At 39.5% G+C, this 24,482-nt stretch overlaps 2 protein-coding genes across 5 annotated transcripts; one reads left to right on the top strand and one right to left on the bottom strand.

The window, feature by feature from the left end:
* Positions 1 to 8,581: 8,581 nt before the first annotated feature.
* On the top strand, positions 8,582 to 13,960 carry LOC103721940 (3-hydroxyacyl-CoA dehydrogenase family protein). The gene is made up of 4 exons (XM_008812331.5): positions 8,582 to 8,821; positions 9,998 to 10,219; positions 12,948 to 13,060; positions 13,362 to 13,960. Exons 1-4 carry the CDS (start codon positions 8,618 to 8,620, stop codon positions 13,726 to 13,728), a joined length of 906 nt encoding a protein of 301 aa, XP_008810553.3. The 5' UTR covers positions 8,582 to 8,617; the 3' UTR covers positions 13,729 to 13,960.
* A 771-nt stretch (positions 13,961 to 14,731) lies between these two features.
* On the bottom strand, positions 14,732 to 21,274 carry LOC103721939 (ADP/ATP translocase 1, mitochondrial-like). Of its 4 annotated transcripts, none has more exons than XM_008812328.5 (5): positions 21,128 to 21,247; positions 18,827 to 18,999; positions 16,790 to 17,303; positions 16,332 to 16,703; positions 14,732 to 15,316 (listed from the first exon to the last, which is right to left on the bottom strand). In XM_008812328.5, the coding sequence occupies exons 3-5, from the start codon at positions 17,279 to 17,281 to the stop codon at positions 15,017 to 15,019; spliced, it is 1,164 nt and encodes a 387-aa protein (XP_008810550.1). In that variant the 5' UTR covers positions 17,282 to 17,303; positions 18,827 to 18,999; positions 21,128 to 21,247; the 3' UTR covers positions 14,732 to 15,016. The 4 variants fall into 4 exon arrangements, with proteins under 4 accessions (XP_008810550.1, XP_008810551.1, XP_008810549.1 ...); XM_008812329.5 differs by having other exon boundaries at positions 18,832 to 18,999; XM_008812327.5 differs by lacking the exon at positions 18,827 to 18,999 and having other exon boundaries at positions 21,128 to 21,274.
* Between the last annotated feature and the right edge of the window lie 3,208 nt (positions 21,275 to 24,482).

The following is a 24,482-nucleotide window of genomic DNA, read 5'->3' as shown; positions in this document are numbered from 1 at the left end:
GGCTCTCAGGGCATCCGACAAGCGCGGATTTTTTTTTTTTTTTTTTTTTTTTTTTTGGAGTATATGATTCGGGAATCTGGAAAATTCTCTTGACTTTTTCTCTCTCCTCAAATTAAACAATCATTTAAAGTATATCAAATGAATATTATTTTAAAAATAAAATAAATATTTAGAAAAATTTTATAAATATTTTTTTTGGTACAACAACAGCTCACGCCTGACATGTATGAATGCAGCCAACAGAGTCGGAGAGAAGAAGATCATACAATGTAGTACGGACTGACATGTAGTCCACCCAAAAGAAGCCCCCAGCATGATGGATCACGTAGGAGGCTACCTATTCAGGAGCGTTATTTGTCTTCCTATAGATGTGTGTTGTCCTTAGGGTAGCACCGTCAGTTAAAAGCCTGCGGATATCGTGGAGAAACGGACTAGAGCCAGCTCTCCGTCCCTGGCTCCGGATCCAGTCGATGACCGTGGTCGAATCGCCCTCAAGAAGAATATGATATGCTCCCACCATGTGCCTCGCACAGATGAGCCCCTCCCATGCAGCTCGAAGCTCAACAAATACCACGGACGTGTCAAAGATCAGCTGACCCCCAGTCGCTACAAGTCTGGCCATGTGGTCTCGGATGAGGAATTCGGCGCCTCCAGTGCTCCCACCCTCACCAACGCTCCCGTTAAAGTTCACCTTGAGAAGACCAGTGGAAGATGCTGCCATGAGACCAGCACGGTTCTGGGCGCTGCACGAGCAAAAGGAGGGCCCCAAATTTCTCCGACTATCCCAAGGGATGATGATGTGGTAGAGCGGATGACCTCTGCCGCATGAAGAAGAGCTCCTCCGCCATATAACTCGGGAGCGCTCTATTGTCCTCGAAGACTCGGATATTCCTATCTAACCAACAATGATAGGCTAGATAGGCAGCCCTGATGCTTGATGCTCCCCGGTCAGGGCTCCACGAGGAGGTGGCCAAGAAATGTAGAAAGTCCTCAGTCGACGCCCATCTCTGCTAAGGACCATATCGGCTCGAGGCGCACCCCCAAATCCATGCGTCTCTCGGGCACCCAATGAGGATATGAAAAATATACTCCTCCATCCTCGGGCACTCCATGTAGTCCGAAGAGATGCTTATCCCACGCAGAGCTAGCACATCCCTAGCAGGTAAGCAACCTCACGCCACCTTTCAGATAAACAGGGCAAAACACGCGTAGATACAAAGCCGCCAAATCCAACCTCCAACAATCTGCCGCAGGCCCGCTGATCACTTGAAGCAAGTTCCGGGCCCTCACCTCTGACCTCCCTGTCTCACTTCATACCCTTTTGTCCGTTATCTCCTCAGCTGGGATCGGCTGGGGCAGAACATGCTTAGCCAATCCATCTCCAAAACACCATAGTATGAGGTCCTCATCCTAAGACCGCCCACTTGGAGCAAATAGATCACATACTCTGCCTCCCTCCAACTATCCCGTGTCAATCATGGACGGCTAGCTGCCCAGTGGCACCCCCAATAGCTATCTATCCTCCAAAACTCGGATGGCATGCCTGTCTCCAATCTCCCATCTGATCTCTAGTAGGATTGCCGAGGCACGGGCACAAATCTCCCTCTAGATGAAGAAGCTGCAATGGCATGTGCAAAAGACTGCCGGATCTCCGTATTTGGCCCTCATCAAGGCACCCCAAAGATACTCCGGCTCCAGAATGAACCTGGTTGCCAGCTGGGTCGTGAGAATCTCCCGTCGCTCGATCAAGGAGTGAACCCCCAGCCCTCCACTGCTAGTCAGCTGACAGATGGAGTCCCACGCCAAAAGATGCACACCACCACTGCCCCATATCGCCCTCAGAAGAAGCTCCTGAACTGTCGCTCCATACACCGAATGTTGCAATGGGCACCAAGGAGTGGGATAGCAGATAATCAGGAATCGAGCTCAGGACTGACCTCACCAGAATGACTCTACCCATCATCAGCAGGGCACCTACTTGCCAACTCTCCAACCTGCTCCTAATGCCCTGCTCCATATGAAGGCAATCTACCCTGCGTAGCCGCCTGCTTGAGATCGAGACCCTCAAGTATCTCAAGGTCCCCTCCTGCTCTCCAATCTCCAAGATGCCAGAAATGGTCGTCCTCACATCTGAAAGGATCTTCGAGCTGAAGCAAATGGCTGACTTTGATAGGTTGACCTGCTATCCAGATATCGCATAATACTCCTCCAGAATCCTCCGGAGCCCCAACGTCGACCATCTTGTCGCCCGAGCCAGCAACAAGCAATCATCTACAAATAGCAAGTGCGAGATCTAAAATGAGCCGGGCGCTGGCCTGTAGGCCTCTACCTCCTGACTCACGAGGCGTGCTGCAATGCTCTAAATAAATAGTCAACGCAAATAATGAACAGAAGGGGTGATAAGGGACATCCTTGCCTCAGCCCAACCGAAGACTCAAAGAAAGGCAATAGTGAGCTAATCACCAGAATGGCAAAGAACGGTGACTGAACACACCCCTAAATCTACATGATTCATAGCAGGTGAAAACTAAAGCACTCCAAGGATCGTGGAAGACTGAAAGAAACTCTGGACAGCTACCGTCACCTCCTGCCTAAGGATCTTCCAATACCTCTTGAAGAAGACTGGGGGAAAACTATCTGGCCTCGAGGCCTTGTCCTTACCCAAGGACCATAGGATCGCCCTGACCTTAGACTCTGACACTAGTGCAACCAGTAGGCCTATTAACGAGCCGAGGAGACTTGGGCTCGGCTCGTTTCACAGATCCTCAGGCTCGGGCTCAGGCTCGGTACCGAGCTCTGTATTGGGCTCTAGCTCAAGCTTGCTTAGCAAAGCCAAGGCTCAGGCTCGTTAACAGGCCGGCCGCCAACACCACCTCCTCCCCACCCCAACAGGGTGCCAACATCTCCACCGGGATCCAGGGACCGTCAAATCCAAGGAGTTCCACACTAAAGAAGACAAAATGGCAATTGGGAACAGATCCGAGAATAGAAGAGAATGAGAACCACATCGAAAGTCTAGGGTTTGCGAGGAGGTACCTCTCTTGGCCGACGGTGTCCCAGATCTGGGCCTTGACGATCTTGTGCTGGACGTGGAATGTGGCTCTTGTGCTGCTCAGGCTTGGCTCGGGCTCTTATGCTGGGAGGAGCATACATTGGTTCCCCAATTAACGGCGCCTCTTCCTCTCCTTTTTCTCCATCCCTTCCTCCTCACCCTTCTCCACCGCGTCCCTCCTCTTGCACTTCCGCTTCTCCTCCTCAACCTTCTTTTCCGCCTCCTCCCCTTTCTCCGCCTCCCTGCTCGCCTCTCCTCCGGCCGCCGCCTCCTCCACCATCGGATCCCTCACCGCCTCCCCCTCCATCGGAGGAGATCCATCCTCCAAGCTCTTCTTCTCCTCCTCGAGCATTTCGAAAACCTTCGGATCGAAGAGAGCACGTAAACCCTAGAGACTAGAGGAAAGCGGGGATTGTGTGAGAGTCAAAGGTTTTAGACTAAAACGGGGTGAGGTGGTGGGGGTCGGGGAATAGAAATGGCCAAACGGGGTGATGGATGGCCAGGATGTTAGAAGTATGCCCTAGAAGCCAATTTGGCAGACGCATTGTATTTATTTTGGGATATAAAATTTGTACTTGACCTTTTTATTAATCAATAAAATTGGACATTTTTTTCATTCATGTTATTATGTGTCCATGAATCGTTCAAAGAATTAGTAAGATGATGACACATATTCTCAAGAGTTGAGAATTTAAGATATGTGTCATTGGTAATTAATTTCTGAATTACTTCTGATCAATGGATCATCATGAAGAACGGTGATCCATCCGATAAGATTAGTGCACATATTACTTTCTTTAATGGACGAGTCTTAAGTCCACAGTGTGAAGACACTGGAGTGGTTATGCAAGTACTTGTTAGAGAACAATGGTACTGAGCGTGACCAAAGCAAGAAGTTACTTGGATGTCTATTCACTCGTCAGTGACTTATTTGATACTGCAATTGTATGACTAGTACTTAGACCTGTGATGCCTCAGTTACTCACGGTGAGGTTGCTGTATTTTGACGAGCACATGAACATGGATCCTATCTATTAAGATTCTTGTAGTGCAGATTGACTGCAATAGGTTCACTGTTGGATTAGGGTTGCATATAGATGGGATCTATCGATCTTGATAGATTAGGAGTGATCCTATGTGATTTATGAGACTAAGTTTGAAAGACTTTGGCCAGGACAATTTTGGAAAAAGGAGTTTTCCAATCTCAAACTTGAGTCAAATAAATTTTGACACAAGACAGACGATGGGGTTTGACGAGTTATCCATAACCTTCATATTGTTGAGATACACGATAGAGGTTCTGTATCATACGCCAACTGCACTTAGAGATTTATCTGTTTCATTCTGCTGGGTTGCTACTATATGCTGCTAGATGTCACTAGTGGATTGTGAGACTCGAAGGCATTCACTTGATGATCAGTGCATCCTGAAGAGAAGAGTTGAAATTGTTTCAACTCATTAAAAAGAGTTTCAATGATCTTGTGATGAAGATCACAATATATCTCACTACCAGACAGAATAGAACCTATGGGGTCATACACATAAGAGATTTTGATCGTTCCAACGGTTGGATTGCGATTTAGAATCGCAATGGATTAAGATTGTCAATTTGATTGACAATTGGTTTAATCCACTAAGAGTTAGTGAGTTAAAGAAGGAAAATTTGCAATTGGATTGCAATTTAATTTGATTCAATTGGACTAAATCAATTAGGCTGAACCTTATTGGATAAGGATGGGAAGTCTTAATTAATTAGAACTCCTTATTAGATAAGGAACTTAATTCATAAAGTCCAATTTAGATCCTAATTGGATTAGGATTCATATGAGTCAAATTGGAGGACAAATTGGGTCTTAATTATATTAGGATTCAATTAATCAAGAGGGACAACATGTTTTCTAATTAGATTAGGAAATCAAAGCATGAAAGAAAGGGAGAATCCCTTTCTTCATATGTGTGAAGCAAAGAAGGAAATAGGAGGGGCGTCCGCCCCTCCTCCTTGCCACACGCCAAAAGAAAGGAGGGGCATCTGCCCCTCCTTTCCTTCATGGCCTCCTCATGCCCAAGGGAGGGGCGTCCATGCCTCCTCTTTCTCCTCTTGGCTTGCCACATGGTGCAAGGAGAGGCCCTGTTGCCTCTCCTTGATTCTCTCCAATTCCTTTTAAGTAAGGGGTTGGAAAGAATTTGGAGGGATGAATCAAGGAACAATCTCTTCTAAAATTATTTCTTGTTTAGCTAGGCATGAGATGCCTATAAAAGGAGGGGAGGCATAAGGGCTGATAAGGATTAGATGTCCATTGATTTCAGCCGCCCCACCCTCTTCCTTCTCTTCTTCCAGCCGTGAGTAAGAAAGAAAAAAAAAAAAAAGAAGAGTCGCGCCCTCTTCTTTCTCTTCCTCCTTCTTCCTCTCAAAGTAGTCAAAGAGTTGATTGAAAAAGAGAGAAATCAGCCATCAAAAGCGATCTCTGCAAATGAGCTAGCACCCCGGTAAGATCAAGGAGCGATTTGTACCTTGTGTGGATATCTGTAGAGGACGGACGATGGTGCGACTTCAAGCAAACCGAATCCATTAATCATCAGATAACGGTGAAGATCTATCCGCTCAAAGGTAAAGATAGGATCTTTATAATTCTTAATTATAGATATGAAATTAATCAAGTTTTAATTTTAATTTATCTTTTAGATTTCATAATTTTCTGAGTTAGAGAATTTAAAATTTTTTTTTTGAAATCTATTCCTAGGACATTCATGTGATGAACGACCCCGCGCGTGTGTTTTCGCTACAATCGTCGCAACGCATGCGGAGGTAACCCGACACAGGATGGGTTTGAAAAATTTAATTTAGGCTCACAAGCCCAAATTTAATTTAGGCTCACGAGCCCGTTGGGCTCGTGAGCTGCTCGAGCTCGGGCTTGGGCTTGGATTTAAACGAGCCTCATTTTGTGTTCGGGCTCATTTGACTAACGAGCCGAGCCCGAGCAGAGCCCGAGCAGAGCCCGAGCAGCTTGGCTTGTTCACAAGCCTAGCAACCAGCGCCTCATTCTCGGCCCTCGAGACTCGTGCTAAGGGGGCTCCCGAGCTGCGCCGACACCACCACCTAGATCGGTCCACCTCGATCCAAAGAACTGCTCAAAGGTCCATGAAATGGCATCAAGGTCCTCAGTCATCTGCCCGCTGCTATCTCTAATCCTGCAAACTATGTTCCTCTATCTCCGGATGATGGTGGACTGGTAGAAGAACCTTGTGTTCCTGTCCCCCTCTGCTATCCACTGAACCCATAATTTCTATCTCTAAAATACCTCCTGCTGCCCTGAGAAGTGAGTGATGTCTGGATAGTTATCCTATTTAATCCACCACTAACCAAAAAAAAGGGATAATTTAACTCTTTCTTTTTTTTTTCCTCTAACTTACTCCATTTAACCCAACAATTCTGAACTTTTTCACTTCAACAAACTATCTTAGAATTATTGAGATCTTGCAACCGTAGCCCTTGGATTAAAGAGCCAAAAATATTTTATTTTTTTATTATCTTATTTACTTATTGAAGTCATATCATGATAATTATTTTCAACACCAATGCCCCTAGATGATGGTTCCATGGAGGACTATTCTTTAGTAGTGTAATGAATGTAATAATCAATATTTGTCAATTTCATCTTCATGCTCTTTTTTTAAAAAAATATTGATCATTATATTAGAATCTATCGGTCATAAAAATAATGATAATAGTCATGTTTTTTATTGGGGGATCATTGTTTTTTGAAAATAACTGAGATTCAAATTATAAAAAGTTATTGCTTTAAGTTTTAACTCAATAACTTATGAAAATCTCAAGTAAAACAATCATTTGTTTTTCACTACGTTACAAACTATGTGAGAGAAATATGTGCTTGGAATGTTTTTTTTTTAATTTATTATTAATATTCTCAAGTTCCTGGTCAAGAATCACCGCTAATCTCCTCGTTGCTCTCTCTTTATATGTGTATATATATGCGATGATAAACATAAAAATATATAACTATAAATTGAACTTGCTTATCAATATATATAATTATTTTTTTTACTTTTTTGGACATTGGTAGTCTCTAATATAGTTACCTTGAATGTTTATGTTCCCTTTGCATTTGTTTGTTACTTTTAGTATATATATTTCTCAAATCCATCCTGCATCCTTTTAATGTACTCTCCTTTTCATAGTATTGTTGAAATTTAGTCAATTGTTACCATCCCAGTGCAATTCAGGAGAGATGATGATAAGGCTCATTGCTTATTTAGGAAGATTTTTATTTTTATTTGCCAAGGAAAAGAAGGGTATGTTACCTGAGCATAAAAAGATCATTATAGAAAATGAATATAAAATGCAAGGTTGTTCCATCCACTATTTTACTAAAAAGAAAAAAAAGAATATTAAAAGCCAGAGATAGTCTTAGTTGTATGACTTCTTCCATGCGATGTAATGGCAAATTTATTAAATTTCGAAAGGACAAATGTTTCTCTAATTTCTATTATCTGATCTCTTTCCTTGATTCTCTTTTAGAAATGTTATAATGAAAATACAATAATAGCAAACATATTTGTCCATCAACCATCAATATTGGCTTCGAATTTGTCCCTAAGAAGAAATCTAAAGGCACTAGCCTCCACCCGCATAATTTCACAAGCTTGCATGATAAGCAAAAAAAACCTTTGCTCTGCGCAAAAAATTTTGGTAATAAAAAATGGGTTTCAAATAGGATTTTAGCTCATGATGGGCTCAGGGTTGTGCTGCACCTGGCCCATTTGTTAACTTGAACTTGACTTAGCCCATAGCTTGTGTTTGGGTGAGCATATGGTATATTTAGCTAAGCTGGAATTATGCAGGTAAACATCAATTTGATCCAAAATCAAATTGGTTTCGAGTTGAAAGCTTATACAACTTGACTCTTCCCTAATCAATTCAATTTTTTACATGATTTGTTACTAATCAAGCTTAATCTGGATATGATCCATTCTCCTCCAAACCGAACTCGAGGCATATTTTGTACACAATACTACATTTGCAATCACTATATAATGCATACGACCAAATGTGACCAAAATATCCTCTCCAAGCCCAACTCCAAGTTGGATTGGAGCAAGAATTGAGTTAGGTTTTGGTCAGACCGACAGTCTGTTTGGCAAACCGAACAAAATTAGACTGGATTTTCTATATGAATCAAGTCTATTAGCTTGCCCAATCATCTTTTTTTTCTTTTAAAAAACTGTTCTCGTCTGGGCCTAAATCCTATTTATAAATCTATTGGACTACGGAATGAAAAGAAAGATCAATAGAAAATTTTTTCTTTTTTCTACAAAATTTATATGAAGATGGATTGAGCTGATATAAGGCTTACTTAAATAGACCGTGTTATTTATGATCTAACAGCAAATCTAGTCCGATCCGTTTGGATTTGCCTGTCTGATTTCCCAAACAGGCCTAAATGGGCTGTCCGCAGGCTGACGTCAGCTAGCCTCCGTGGCAGCGGCATTGTAAAGTTGCGTGCCAAGGGACAGGATAAATCATGATGAGAGGAAGAAGGGCCGGCCATGGCGATGCCGGAGGGGATGGAGAAGATCAAGGCGATCGGGGTGATCGGCGGAGGCCAGATGGGGTCGGGTATCGCCCAGCTCGCCGCCGTCGCGGGCTACGACGTCTGGCTCCATGACTCCGACCCCGAGGCACTCGGCCGAGCGGCCCAGGTCATCTCCACTTCCATTCGCCGCCTTGTCTCCAAGGGCCAGCTCTCCCAGGTGCTATCCTTTTTCTTCTTACATTTTCTGTTACGTAGGCTGGTCATGGGCTTTTTCTCCCCTTCTCTTTGTTGCTACCTATGGGCCGTGTGATTCTTGTCTTCCACTACCGATCAAGAGTGTGGCAATTTGGAACTAATCGGTTTCTTTTTTTAACTTAGATCGCTTGATCTCATAATTATGGCGTGAATTAGAACTATATGAATGAAGAAATGAATGAGTTTATATGAACCCACACCAGCAACAACATAAGAAAAGAAATGGCAACTTTTTCTCATGCATATGGGAGGGCTTATCATCAATATGCATCATTATATGCGACGTAAACAAAAGAAACTTGAAGGCTCCTTTTATGCACATGAAACAACAACATTTCGGACAACAATGATTCGTGTTTGTCGCCTGTCATGTTTATTTAGTTCATATGTAATTTGGCAGGCAAGATTGCTAGGCTTAGTTTGCTGGGCAGTTCACTCTGCCACGCCTGATTCTGTTCCCTTTTTATGCAGATCTTATTAATTGGAAGAGTAATTGCAGCATTTTCGTTGAAGCGTTCTTTCATTCATTTTCCAGACTAGATTTTCCTTTAGGACATCAACATTAGGCCTTGTTAAATATATATTAGTAAATCTGGATATGTTCTAAGCCGTAAAGCTTTATCTTGAATACATTTTGTCAGGAATCAAGTAAGCTTCTATATCTACATAAAGTCCAGATGATGTCAGATTAGATAATCTCCTGCTGCAATAATTAAACTACTTGAGGCCTACTTTTGAAGTCTTTTGCCTGGATTTATATTATTTTCAAATGCCCAGTGGTTAACTAGGAATGCATAATTGGAATGCTTTGTGAATGACTGGGCGGTTATTTCGCTTATTTGAACTGTGAACACATTCTAATATTTATAAATACTTCAATGCTTGATAATTTACGGTAGGTAACCATGTTGCATCTTATTCATTGCTTCCCTCATCAAACCTGTGGTTGGGAAATCACATCATTTTCTTGGAGACTTGAATGTAGTAATAAATAAGAATATGCTTACATAATCACCTACCGTTCCAGATATGGCGTGCAATTAACCAAGCAATGTCAAGAATTCTCGTATTACTCTGCTTGCCTCAGCTTTTGTCTTGAATACTTATTCTTCTGTTATGCTTTTCACTGGTCTCGCAGCTTGTAGGTGCGGATTCTATAAAACGCCTGAAATGTACCCCAAATTTAGAAGAGCTTGCAGGTGCAGATGTTATAATTGAAGCAATCGTGGAGTCTGAAGACATAAAGAAGAAATTATTTTCTCAACTTGACAAACTTGCAAAAGCTTCTGCAATTTTGGCTTCTAATACTAGCTCGATCTCCATTACTCGTCTTGCTTCTGCGACTAGTCGGCCAACACAGGTTTTTGTCATCGCCCTTCTGGTTTCACTTCATAGGCTCACCTGAATGCTGAATTTTGGTCAGAAGAAGGTTTACTGAATGCTATGTCAACTGTTTAATCATTGCATCTTATGAATCATAACAGAAACAACAGGCCTTAATTCATTGATTTTGGGAATTCTGATAATTGTACATGTTTATCATTGCAGTACATTTTTCTCGACCTATCACTTGGAGGCTATCCGTGGCATATTTGCATATTCACTCAGAGGGGTGAAAAAAATTAAACACGTTCACCAGTTCCTATTGCTGTTGTGCGAGGTGCTCATGGGATACCTTTGCCTAATGACAACAGGAATCTTTTCTTTTTAATTGGTGTGTAGGATTGTTTCAAAAACCTTTGTTTCTCGCTGACTGATAGTGTTTATGGTGAGCAATGAATTTACTATTGCTAGCACTGAGCCTATCCTCTAGGCTTCAGAGTGAAGAGACCCATTTACTAAGGTTTTTGGGTGGCACCTATTCAGAATCACCTCAAGTTTTGACAAACGCTTCTAAATGAATAGTCAATCTTGTTTTTTGAAATGTCAGGCTAGGGAGACTTTCTTCTGACTGATGTAGAAACTACTCCATAATTCAAACATGCTTATCCAGGCTTGTGTTATGCATGATTTGAGGCAGTCTAGGAAAACACCACAAGCATGTTTTTAATTTTATTCCTGCCTGACCACTCCCGAAAAGAATGATGCCAGAAATATTTTCCAGTTGAATATTTTACATTATGCCAGATGCAGTATAAGCATCATCTTTTTGAAGTTACTAGTTAATTTTGAGCTTCATTATTTAATTGATCTTACAAATAATTCTTCTACATATCATCAAGTGTAACTCTTCATCATTGCATGTGGTTTTATAGTTTAATGGTTCGGTCCATTATGATTAACCAAAAAAAACAGATGCTATACACCAATAACTCTATAAGCATATGCACATAAATATTTGAATGTCTATCTTTACTGCTAGTTTTGCCAATTGGTGCTGTAAGGAGAGGAATAACAGAATATATCTTCGTGACTGATCAATTTCATATGGATGATTACGATATAATTTTAATCACTCCCATTCCACATATACCAAATGATAAAGTACTTGTCACCATAATGAAATGATGCAAAACATGAAGAGCATGTCCAAGAGAATAAGAAATTAATATTAGAGAATATGAAAAGAAAAGAAGAAAATGGGTTATGAAGAATCAACTGTGGTAAAATTTATATAGCACAAGAAGTTTCAAGCATGGATTTAAGTGATACTGATACCCCTCCTTATTAACTGGTTTCTACAGAGCCAAAATGGTAGAGCGTTGTTAGCTGTTATGTTGTGCATAGTCATGCTAGTACATATCAAGTTATGTTGGTCCATGTCAGTCCAATATGTACTGTAAAATCGGCATGCTTTTTCCCTCCCCTTTTTTGGGGTGTGTGTGTGTGTGTTCGGGTGGGGGGCAGCTTGGTGGCCTTGCCTCTTTTGACTATAGAGTCACCCCTTGGGTTTTGAAGTTTTGCTCTTCATATTAGGAATGTTAACAATGCGAAATGCCAATTTATGTTTACCATCCTCTTATCTGTTAATGAGTACGAATCAACCTATTTATAGTAACCATTCATATCTTGATCTCTATTTGTATGGAATAACTGTTCTGGTGGCAAAGTTCATGCATGAATTAGTCTTTTATCCATTAATGAGGAAAAATTAAGCTTCCTATAATTATCATTCATATCTTGGTCTCTATTGGGACGGAATAACTGGTCTGGTAGCAAAGTTCATGGCATGGATTAGCTTCTAAAACATTATGTTTTTGTTGAAGGGTAGCTTTTGGAATTTTGAAGATAACTAATATGAGATGAGTATAACTCTAACTTCATTCTATAAATTGACATGCGCAATGAAAGGGCATAGAGACTTCTTCTATGTAGAGGTTTCCTTGATATTTAGTTTTATATTTCTATTTCCTCACATAATATTTGCAAGATCGTGTGCCCATCTAATTGTATATGTATAGAGCATATAATGTGACCTATCTAATTCAAGAACAAATGAGCACAATAGAGATAAGTTCATTGAGTCGTACAAGTTATGAAGCAAGAACTTGAAAATGAGTAGGTCAGAGAATTGAAAGGAAAAAAAAGTTAACAAAATCGTTGAGAAGGTATGGATATACAATGTAATCTGGTTAGGTGTCTGAATCATCTTAAGAGGCTATAAAAGAGGCAACACAACCTAAATAGATTTGTACAAAAATATTCCAAATAGTCATGAAGAAAGTATAAGTCTTGAACTTTCAATAGGATTGGTGTAAAAGACAGAGCAGCGTATGCTAACTCCAAGTCAATTTTTTTGAGGTTCATTGACTGTGTTTTTGCATGAGAGGTTGAGCAAGTGTTTCTTCTTTCTAATCAAAAGGATTTGCATGCTCCCCCATAGCTTGTACCGGAAGTTTTGTGCTCATTGATGTTATTTAATGCTTCAACATTTTTGTGGTTTTTGTGACTTTGCTTTGGAAAGTAACTCTTGAAACTGAAATGCGCATTATAGAAATCAACATGGATACATGGAACAATTTATGATGCTGGATATTTGTATATCAGTTAAATCTAAGCTTATCTGTTCAAAACATTTTACACAACTATAGAGCTGTTAAAGTTGTTTTATTGTCTAAAACAAGGGTTAAAGTTATCATATCTTGCAGGTGATAGGCATGCATTTTATGAACCCCCCTCCTATAATGAAATTGATCGAGATTGTGAGAGGAGCAGACACATCGGATGAGGTCTTTGCAAAAATAAAAGCCTTGGCAGAAAGGTAAGCACTAGACTGTGTCCAGCCTGACTGCATGAATCGACAAGTCTTTTGTTGATTTCAGAGAACTTGCAAAGCGCACTATGACGTCGAAATTTGAAGCTGTTTAGTTTTTACAGTTATATGGAAGAGTCAATAGATTTGTTTTGAATTACGAATTTTATGAGCTGATAGGTTGTTTTTCAGACAACCTAAATTTTTCATTTGATTTGTGACTGTAACTGCCAAATTAACAAAACGCTTCTTATCACTTATTATATTCAACTTCAGTTCTCTTATATATATTGATAGTTCAATTATACAGGTTTGGAAAGACTGTTATATGCTCCCAAGATTATCCTGGCTTCATTGTCAACCGGATCCTGATGCCTATGATCAATGAAGCATTCTTTGCATTATACACAGGTGTGGCAACAAAAGAAGACATCGATACGGGGATGAAACTGGGCACTAACCACCCAATGGGTCCTTTGGAGCTTGCAGACTTCATTGGCTTGGATGTATGTCTTTCAATACTGAAGGTGCTTCATGAAGGACTCGGAGACAGCAAGTACAGTCCTTGCCCACTCCTTGTTCAGTATGTTGATGCTGGTCGCTTGGGAAGGAAGCGAGGGATTGGTGTGTATACTTACCAGAAAAAGCTTGCAGCAAAACGATCATCCTCACTTTGAAATTCTCGTGGAGGATTAAAGTTAGAAAAATAAAGGAACCTCGGGGGCATGTCGGAGCCTGAACTGTGCTTGGGAAAGTTGCAGCTAGAGATATGTAAATTTGGCTGATAATTCTGCTGATATGTTCCCACAATAATACTGGACCTTGGTGGGTTTTGTATGTATTACTCACAAATCCGATCATCTGTCTGACTGAAAATAATAATGGGGAACATGTTGCTGTTTGCATCTATCTGGAAGGCATTAATGAATACTCAAGTTATCGGAAGAGAAAAGCAGGAAAACAAAATGACTGCAGGTTGGATCATCAATTCCAAATTAATGTTATAAAGCATGTTCGGTTGTTGTTCACTTGCTTTCTTTAATTGTCGTTACAGAAGATTTTCAGAAAATAGCTCATGCAATTGTACAATCTTACCATTTGGAAGATTGTCCTCTAGGCTTCCTTCAAAATCAAAGTCGAATTTGACGATTTTAGTTTAAAATGACTAAATTACTATAAACCTCATTTTGGATTTCTTTTCAGAGCGAAAGGATTATAAATGGTAGAAAGTTTACCTTAAAAATTGATAAAATTGACCTTCCACGCTTTCCGAACTAACACGTCCTTTGTCTATCCGAATTCGAAATCATGATTAGAAAGGTCCATCCGAACTCGAACTCATGATTTGTAAGTGGGCAGGCGACATGATAGCATTCACATGAAGTATTAAATTCGTTTGGAAAATCTGTCATGGAATAATAATTTCAATTAAGAACAGAGCAACCATGCAGCAAATGCTCAAGTGGCTTAGCACAGCAAAACAGACCAAGGTGGCCGCAGTCTTGAACAAAACTGACCATACACTGAACCATTTTTATTTTTTATCTTCTTATCTATAACCAGACCCACAGGCAACTAGTTTCCAGGACTATTCGAACAGAAACACATGGTTTTAGTATGATGATGAACCGAAAGCTGAAAAAGACCAAATGCCAACGAAGAGCCACATCAAGAACAAAATGGACTCCAAGGATGCGGCATACTTCTGATAATTCATCACAATAGTTCAACCAGACACATACTTAAGCAATAACACACCTTTTAGCTCTCTCTTTAACCAAAAAAAGGACATAAAAACAACACCCAGTCATCACGCATGCATCTCCAGAAGACCTAAGATGATAATAGAAGGGTGTTCATCTGTGAACATTATTCTGAACCAGAATCAAGAAGGAAGCACAAACACCTAATACTCTTGTTCATCATCATCAAATTATCTAGCCATCGGCAACTCAAGAAATGGCATCAGCCACCACCACCAGACCCATACTTCTTTCCAAAGACCAGCACCTGCAGCTTGTCATAACCTGCCAGAACACCAGCACCGGCCACTGCACGGAGGATATTTGCACCAGCACCCTTGAACAGGGATTTAGCTCCCTCATTTTTCATGATCTGTGAGAATGCATCTAACGAACTACGGTACTTGACAGCCTCACCAGATGTCATCATCATCCTTCTGCGAACAGTGTCAATGGGGTAGGAGGCAAGACCAGCACCGATAGTGATTCCCCATCCAAGCAAGAAACTGGCAAAGAAATTATCCTGCAACAAGATCACAAAGCCCAACAAATAAGAGATGATGTCATCACTGCATTCATGAGAATAGATGCACATGCAGACAGGGGAACCTAATGCTCAGAAGATGTGCATATGGAAGCAACCCACAACATGCTCGCCAAAACCAATAAAAATAATAAACCAACAGCGTCCAAGTCCTGCTTCAAAAATCAAAGGCCAGGGTACCCGGAGGTTGGTAGACCCAACTTGCAAATGGCTGGATCAAACTTAGCGTGACAAGATTCATAATAACAAGTTTTTTTGCTAATCAAAATGAAAATTCCCACCATGAAAGAAAGAAATAAAAGGAAGAAAAAGGATTAGTTTGGCCCACACGAAAACCTGATTCTGTTCAACATTTTGGTCTATTTGAGGTGAAAAACCCAGGTCCAGCTTGGTAACTTGACCATGTTGACCCAACAAACAAAGCCTTCTGAGGCATAACCTAATCATTTAATGTATTGACCCTAAGTATCATGCATTAGGGGTATACACCAATCAGTCATCAGATCCAAAGTGGACCAGACCAGATCTGACCCATATGCCACAACTCCCCCAACCAAATATATAAAATAAATAAAATAAAATGAAAAACTGAGCTTTGTCATTAAGAATTAATAGATAGATAGATTTAAACATGAATAGAGAATACTACAAGGGAAGTTCCTTTACAAATTGATTTAAAACCAAGAAATTTAACTATGTGCAAGCAAAAAATGCTTGTACAAATCAAAATGCTCTGAGCTAAGGCACCTGTTGGATGACATTAGCTGTTTCTTTAGCTTTGCTGAAGCAAGCATTTCACTTTGATACTAATATCATCTTTAAAACTAAAGGGTGAGGGTGATTATGAATATTTAGAGATTCTGTATAGAGAATAATTCACTAGAACATTGTTTTTGTAGCTTGTAACTAGCAGGCTAGTGGGTGTTAAGAATAAATAGTGTCAGGCATATGTGCACATATAAATATGCTTGAATTCAACCTTTCTTTTACTAACCTCCAAGGCACCAACCAGCACCACTGGTTTTAATGAATCATACATTCCAAAGTAAAGCCCGCGATAAACAATGATACCAACACATGAGATGTTAAAGCCCCGATAGAGCCCCGCAATACCATCAGATTTTACTGTTTTCCTGTAAACATCAATCAGACCATTGAACTGCCTTTCACCTCCCTTCTTTGCAGCCTTGGCATCATTGGCCAGACGTGTCCTGGCATAATCCAAAGAATACACAAAGAGGAGAGATGAAGCACCAGCCGCACCTCCGGATGCCAAGTTACCAGCAAACCATTTCCAATAGCCATCTCTATCTTTCTTAAAGTTAAACATACGCTTAAAGTAATCCTTGAAAGCAAAGTTCAGGGCCTGGCTTGTAACATAAGTGGATCAGTCAATAATTGAAGAGGACAAATAACAACTGCAAAAAAAGAATGGAAGAAAAGAAGCTAGACCTGTGTAGGAAAATAACGAATCACATTTGCAGTATTTCCTCTCCACAATGAGAGCATGCCCTCATTTTTTATGGTTCGGGCAAAACAGTCTCCAATCCCCTTGTAGGGTTCAGAGAGCCTGCCAGATTTAATCATCTCATCCTGGTTCTGAATTAAGAGTTTCACCCGCTCAATTGGAGCAGCTGCTGTTTTGGAGACAGCAGCAGAAACTCCTCCCATAAGAAAATCCATAAGAAATCCTGAAATACCCTTCTCCTGGGGGGCACAGGCACAGATGGGGGAAAGATGTGAGAAAGATGAGAAACCAAGGGATTCAATGTTGCTGTGGTATGATTTCAGCAAGGCGCTGTTCAGGCCCCCATTGATGTAGGTGCCAGGAAAGTTGTGGAAGCTGGCACTCCTGGCCTGCGAATAGGGAGACAGTCTAGAGAACAAGTACGATTCCCCATGTATCTTCTGTACTATAGATGGAGGATGCAGTTCGTCGGCCATTTTGGAACACCAATGAGCTGACCTACAAGAAATGAACAACAATCAAAATAAATAGGCTATAGTACAGGAAATCTATATTAAAATTCACTATATAAAAGGCTTGAAGAAAGCAAAATGTAACTAAAAACACATGCACAAGTTATTGTCACATACAAAGAGAGATAATTTCACGTAGTTATTGTCTTACTTTTTTCTTGTCATTGTCTTTACAGCTTACAAGTATCATGCTTATAGACATTCATGGTTCCAAAGTTCTCGATTTTGCTTGGTCAACAGAGAATATCTCAAAAATCTAACTACATTGCCACAAGTGATTGCTTGCAGCTATTGGATTACCATTTTCTTGTGATTGTCTCTACTACTAAAAATGATTACCAAGTTTTAAAAAAGGTCATTGTTCCAAAGCTCTAGTACCACCTAGGGCCTTTTTGGATGCTTTGCATGCACTATTTGCAGATAACTTACTGTTTGACAGGAAGTGAGAAGTATGGAATAGTGGCAGGGAGAGAAAACAATTGTTGCATGATACGCCACTGTCTCCCAATCTAGAAATCGCAGGGATTACATATTCCTCATCAGAGGTGATTTATCTTAGCCCTAAAATTTAGGGATTAGATAATCTCTGCCTACACAAAAAATGAAGCCTCCTCCTCTTCCACCTCCTCTCCTCCCTTCTGTCATTCTAATGTTGCCGTAAGATGGTGAGCTATCCGGTGATGGTGGATGCAAAGCATCCAAACAGGTCCTTGCTGAACAGGGAATCTCCCAAACATCTATAGGGCTGGCCAAAGGAGTTTGAATGAAAAAAAAAATGCTGCCAATATTTCAATGCCAGATGATGCAAAAAGCACACTTAGAACTGTATTAATGACTCATATAGATGATCGCTACAGGAAGCATGCTTCTTATATCTTTCATCTTCAATACTTTACAGACTTGACCATCATGACAAGCTACCCATGCAACATCATCTTGTATGTTGTTTTACAGGCTGTATGCAAAAAGATGGAGGCTATAAATTCTAACCATGTTGTGAGACCCATGAGCTTTTATGTCCAAACTCACTGATGGCGGACCACTGCAGGGAGAAGAGAGAAAGAGAAAGAAGAAGGGGAGGAGGAGGAAGAAGAGGTTATAGAGACGCAGGAAGAAGAGGTTATAGAGGAGGAGGAAGAAGAGAAGAAGAAGAAGAAGAAAGGAGGCTAGGGTTTTTATTTAATCATTCCATCCCTAATTCATGAGCGGGGTGGCCCTTATATAGGCCTTACATCATGAATTGACCAAGTCAACAATTAATAACTAACCAAACTTGGACCCTTCAATTAATTGACTAAGTCAATTAATTAATTACATACCAAATTAAATCTTACTAACATTAGATCATTAAACCAATTGATCACATCCAAAATTGAACCTTTATAATTAGGTCTTACATTGATCAATTGATCCAATTACTTGACTCAACAACCAAATCGACTCAAACAAAAGCAACTAATAAGGCAATCAAAGAAACATGACGCAGACTCGAATGGACCCGATCTGGACCTGACTCAATCCGATGGCTCAGGATCCTCTCGTAGCCATAATGATGTCATCCCCTGGTGCAGGCGCAAGCGAGCGGCTCTGATGGCTCGATCGTCTGAACGAACAGCTCTGATGTCCCCATCACTCACATATACAGCAGCTCTTGGATTGATGTAGACTCTAGTTGATATGATCTGTAAACAACAGCACATTTGATACCAAAACCTACTATAGTAATCATGTAATGCTGACGTTATTTACTTTTAGGAATCATGCTAGTTTCTATCTTCCAATTCAATGATAAGATAGTGTGATATTGAAACCAACATGCATATCTTATAGACAACACTTTTTTCCCATGTTGGTGGTGTTCAGTTCATAGATATATCCTTAGCCAATAACATAGTCTTTACATAGGTCTGGGGAGTATATGCAAGATCCAAGGATTGCTAGAATGAAGATGACTTCCTCTAGTCCAAAATCTGTTTTCACCTCCATATCTGTATAATGGTCTTACTCCTAAATACCTAATTGAGAAGTGTGAACATTCCTTGGTTCTTGATAATACGAAAAACTATCACCTATCCCTGTAGCAAATAAAAGCCTTAATAGGGTAATCAATGGATTGGGTTGGGTTGGGTTTGGGCCAAATCGAGATAAAAGTGTTACACATAAAAACCTGTCCCATACTCAACCGTACTGAAGATTGGGTTGAATCTTTGACCCAAGCACACCCATGGGTCAGCTCTCCTGACCTGACCCGACCCACCTAATCTTCATGCAATTTGATTCTAATGGTGGTAGAAGATGTAGTGCATGGGTTAGGTTTCATGGTGGGAAAAGAAATAAAGGGAGTGTATGGTGGGTTTCATGGAGATCGAATCAGAATAGAAAGAGAGTCCAAGGAATGCTCTGTTAGGGCTTACAATAGCATAAAGAGGATATGTGGGTGGGTGATATCGAGGAGGTGTTCATGAGAGTATCTTGGGATGGTTACATATTCTTTGAAAACCCAAAGTGTTTGTTGATTTCAATATAGCCATTAACTTGTATCAAAAGACAGAGTGCTATTCTTCATATATTAATCTAACCAAACAGTCCCAACTCTCTTATTATGAGGCCACCCGCATGACCCAAGTTGGATCAAGATTCCAACCTGAAGCCATCCAGAATTTTATCCGTGTCAGAATTTCTAACCCATATTCATCCTCAATAAAAATTTGATCTGACTTTTACTCAAGAAAATGTGTTTGACTTCTTTCTTTTCATCGACATGGTTATTGCTCTTTAAGATAAAGGCAATAAGATTTCCATATTGTTCTCTTACTTTTCCACATCCCCCCCCCCAACCCGCCCCGATGAATTTGTCAAATTGATCTTAAGTAATAATTGATGGCAAAAAAAAATTATTAGTGATGATTGTAGTTGAGATCCCAAAGAATTCGAGTCAGGACAAGGGAACTAAAGGCTTCAAAAGTCCAACATACACCTATAAACAAATTTATGTCAAATAAGATCAAGTGCATCGCTTTACTGCTCCCATGGCATGAATTTCTTACTTATGTCCTATATCAAGACACACGGTGGACAATCTAAGTCAATGACCCAGTGTTTATCAGATTCCCACATCTTATAGAACATATAAAGACCAAATTTAAATAGTCTGGATACTTTGCCACGGTAGATCAATACAAGCCTCACCACCTGTTGCTGAAATCTGATCATCTAACAAGTTTCAGAAACCTCGAAATATTTTCTCTAGACACTTAAGCCACTAAGATCCTGATGACTGGGGTGGACTGCAGACTAAGTCACATGCCCTGTTCCCATCAACGGAACAACAACTCCCCCCCCCCCCCACACACAAAGAAATCTAAACGGAGTATAAAACTCAAGAGTAATCAAGCTCAAACATATTAATTCTACAAATTTCCCAAGAGTATCAATCCATCAATAGCATCATAGTCAGACATATAACACGAGCAACAAGATCTTAGAAGAAAGAAGCAAAAACTAACCTAGAAAATTAAAAGAAAAATCAAGCCGTTGATGAATGAAGCAACTCCTTGGAATTACATTCCCAAAACAAAAAAGTCTAAGAAATGACTGAATCATCACAATCAGTAACAAAAAACACACAAGCAGCGGCCAGATCCTCTAAAATTGTAAGCGTTTTTCGACCAATAGCCAGTAGAAATCGAGTATTGAGAGATCAAACCCTTCCAGACGTTGATTCAAAAGGAAAGACGCTACGATCTAAGGCGAAAACGCGAAATATGCGGAAAAAACCACAAAAAAAAAGGAAGGGAAGTGCAAGCTCACCTGGAGAAGGCCGAGGAGGGCGCAACCTCCCCCCTCTATCTCTGACTGGTGAGGAGGAAGAAAGGAAAAAGTTGGGAGCGGCGAGCACCTTTTATAGGGAGAGCGAGCACCTTGGGGACAGAACCCTACTTGCGCGCACACTTTATTGCACACCGCTGGGATGTTAAATGACTACTTTACCCTCGCGTCTTCGAGGACCCTTCTGCTTTTTTCTAAATTTTTTTCCAGGCTTTTCGATGCTTTCCACCAATGTATTTAAATTTATTTTTATATTCAACTCTTTTTGAATATAAATAAATAATTGAGTATCTCATTGCTATATATAGACGACTACTCTATCACTATCTAAAATTTATTTTAATATAAAAAATAAATAATTATATTAATATGTTATTAACTTGATTTCTCATCTATTTAGTAATATTTTTGATTCTATGACCATAAAATTTAATTATTCAAATTATATCCATATTTGTATCTAACTTTCCATATCTATTATGTATCTATATCTATTTAATTTGACTAATATTTATACTTATATCTATATTTTTTAAATAAAATAGATATTGATATGTAAGATCTATATCCGATCCATTTCATCTCTTATTATAATAGATCCAAAGGTCCCGTGACATTATATACTATAGCTACATACATCATAGGTATTAAATTTGGCCATTATAATTGTTAAGATTGTTTACCAATTTTATTTGTTCCCCCACTTTTTATGATTCAGCTCTCTACGCGTGGGTTCATAGTTTATTTAAGCTTATTTAATATTTGAGTATAGAAATAAAATAGAATCAAATCATGTTAAGATACTATAGTATAGATGCGGCCCAGAGCCTTTACAATTATAATTATTTCTTCTTTTAGTTTCCAATTACTTTTAATCAGGATATCTCAATAGTTTTATTAAAAAACTTATTCAGTATCCATCAGGTAAAACTATTTGTTTGTTCCTTTCTTAATAATTTTAATACTAATTAAAACAAAATAAATATAAACAAAGATGTTTTCCAATTTTTCAAAATTTTAAAAGTTTCTCTCATCGTCAAAATTTTTTTGGAGTCACCAAGTTATTTTGGCTAAATAAATCTAACAGAGTGGCAATTTTAGTTGGCTCATAAGGTACCCAACCCGATCTGACTCAAATGAACCCATTTTACTTGACTCGTTTGAATTTGGGGGCAGGTATGAGTTTTAGATGTAATATCTGAAGCAGATTTGGATCGGGTATAAGTAATGTAATGCCCTACTCCGAAATGATATGCCCATAATATAGAGGTGGCCTAGAGCCTTTACAATTATAATTATTTCTTCTTTGGTTTCCATTCCTTTCAATCAGGATATCTCAATAGTTTTATTAAAAGCTTATTCCTTATCCATCAAGTAAAATTATTTGTTTGTTCCTTTCCTAATAATTTTAATGCTAATTAAAACAAAATAAATAAACAAGATAAATTCCAATTTTTCAAAATTTTAAGAGTATCTTTCATCACTGTAGCTTTTTTTAAAGTCACCAAGTTGTTTTGGCTGAATAAATCTAGCAGAGTGGCAACTTTAGCTAGTCCATAAGGTACCCAGCCCGATCCGACTCAAATGAGGCGGTTTTACTTGACTTGTTTAAATTTGGGGGCGGATATGAGTTTTAGATGTAATACCTTAAGCAAGTTCAGTTTGGATACAAGTAATGATATGCCCTACTCCAAACCTGACCTAAAATAATATAACCTTAATCCACCATTTCTCTCCTTGTTCACTTGATAGATGATAGCCATCACAACCCCATGCACCTCGGTCATTCCTCCCTCTTTTACTTAGAAAATTATTATTGTTGGAATTTAGAAAACATATATATTTTGTAAAAATCACATCCTATTATTTTTATTTATCTTATTTTTAAACCCTCAATTAATTTGACTTTTGTATAACTGTTTCTTATTAAAATATATTGTAATTATTGATGTACATTGAGATTCACTCTATCTAGACCAAAATTAGATCATAAAATAATAAGTTGTAAGCTTCTCCCATTTATATAGCAAATGCGGTCTTATTAGTTATAGTTATAAGCTATAATTATCCGACGCAAGCCATCTTGCCTATGCAACCCGATCCACCACAACCCACCCTATCTACTTTATCTGATCCTGAGATGGGTACAAGATGGATATGGGTACAGAATTTTTAATTGCGGGATGAGTATAAAAATTGGCCGACCTGACCTATATCCAATTTATTGTGGATTCTAAATCTAACCGAAAAGTATAAAAAGAATAAGTTTATTTGGTAAGGAAGTAGGGTTTCAAGAGCAAACAATAATTATCTCATCAGCTATAACGTGGATGGTTGAGAACCACAACTCGTGAGAAAGGACAAAAGTAAGGTTACTCATGAAATCCACGTTAGGTTGCAATCTTTTACAAAGCCATGCCAATTTTCATATCACAAAAATACTCTTCGCCATTGCTTTAGTTTTATTGCATGTAAGGCTGGAAATGGGTCGGATTGACTCATAACTTAACCCGACCAGCTTAGACCCAACCCAACCTATTTTGGAGGACCCGTAGAGCGGGATAGGATTCTAAAATTAGACCAGTTCCATTTTTCAAATCGGGTATGAATTTTCTGACCTGATTCGATTTATTTGAAATTTGGATAATTTTAGATTTTCAATCCTAAGATCTGATCCAACCCGAATCTGCAAAATTATTTGGGCCCACGAACTGCAGCCCGTGGGGGGTGTAAGCATAAGTTTTGAAACCATGGATGGGTTGACCCGAACCGGACTTGCCTAGAATCCGAATTGGACCTGCCTCGAACTTGAACCGGCCCCAATTTTTTAGGTTGGGTCCGGGTTATACATGGATCCAACCCGATCTGAATAATCTGTTGGATCAAAAATTGTAGCGGTGATCATAGAGATAATAAATATTTAAAATTAGCTTGTACGTCATGACCATAAAAATTGTCATCTAGCGATCAAATCAATTAAGAGGAAACACTGATACATGTCCTCGGTTATTCCTGCACCCTGCAGGTCCTAAGCGCTCACAAGAGCACATTTCAATCTGCGGTTGATGCACTTTGAATATAAGAAAGGCAGCTCTCAAATGTTTTATAATTGACAAAAAGACGAGATACAAATATCTCACTACTCGTGTTCTTAATGTGGCCCGCAATATTTGCTATTCTCAGTGCAAAATCTTTGACATTATATTTGATAAAAAAGCTTAAACTTTTGACTAGACAATGCTGTGTGTGTATGTGTTGTGGAAGAAAGGTTTGGCAGATAAAGGTTTAATGAGTAATAACTAGCCAACCCAAATTAGAATGTGCATTTAATTTGATG

This window comes from Phoenix dactylifera, chromosome 9, assembly GCF_051530095.1.
Source record: "Phoenix dactylifera cultivar Ajwa chromosome 9, Ajwa_hap1_PhDact_Kaust_v1.1, whole genome shotgun sequence".
NCBI classification, from domain to species: Eukaryota; Viridiplantae; Streptophyta; class Magnoliopsida; order Arecales; family Arecaceae; genus Phoenix; species Phoenix dactylifera.
The sequence above is the reverse complement of the archived record's forward strand: the minus strand, read 5'-3'. Positions and strand labels throughout refer to the sequence as shown.

Bases quoted from the DNA above. Each gene is read 5' to 3' on its own strand.
- LOC103721940 (XM_008812331.5), top strand. From the start codon at position 8,618: ATGGCGATGCCGGAGGGGATGGAGAAGATCAAGGCGATCGGGGTGATC. The intron at 8,822-9,997 runs GTGCTATCCTTT...CTGGTCTCGCAG, and splicing joins CCAAGGGCCAGCTCTCCCAG to CTTGTAGGTGCGGATTCTAT. The intron at 13,061-13,361 runs GTAAGCACTAGA...TCAATTATACAG, and splicing joins ATAAAAGCCTTGGCAGAAAG to GTTTGGAAAGACTGTTATAT.
- LOC103721939 (XM_008812327.5), bottom strand. From the start codon at position 17,281: ATGGCCGACGAACTGCATCCTCCATCTATAGTACAGAAGATACATGGG. The intron at 16,704-16,789 runs GTCTAGCTTCTT...GTTACAAGCCAG, and splicing joins TTCGTTATTTTCCTACACAG to GCCCTGAACTTTGCTTTCAA. The intron at 15,317-16,331 runs GTTAGTAAAAGA...ATCTTGTTGCAG, and splicing joins TGCTGGTTGGTGCCTTGGAG to GATAATTTCTTTGCCAGTTT.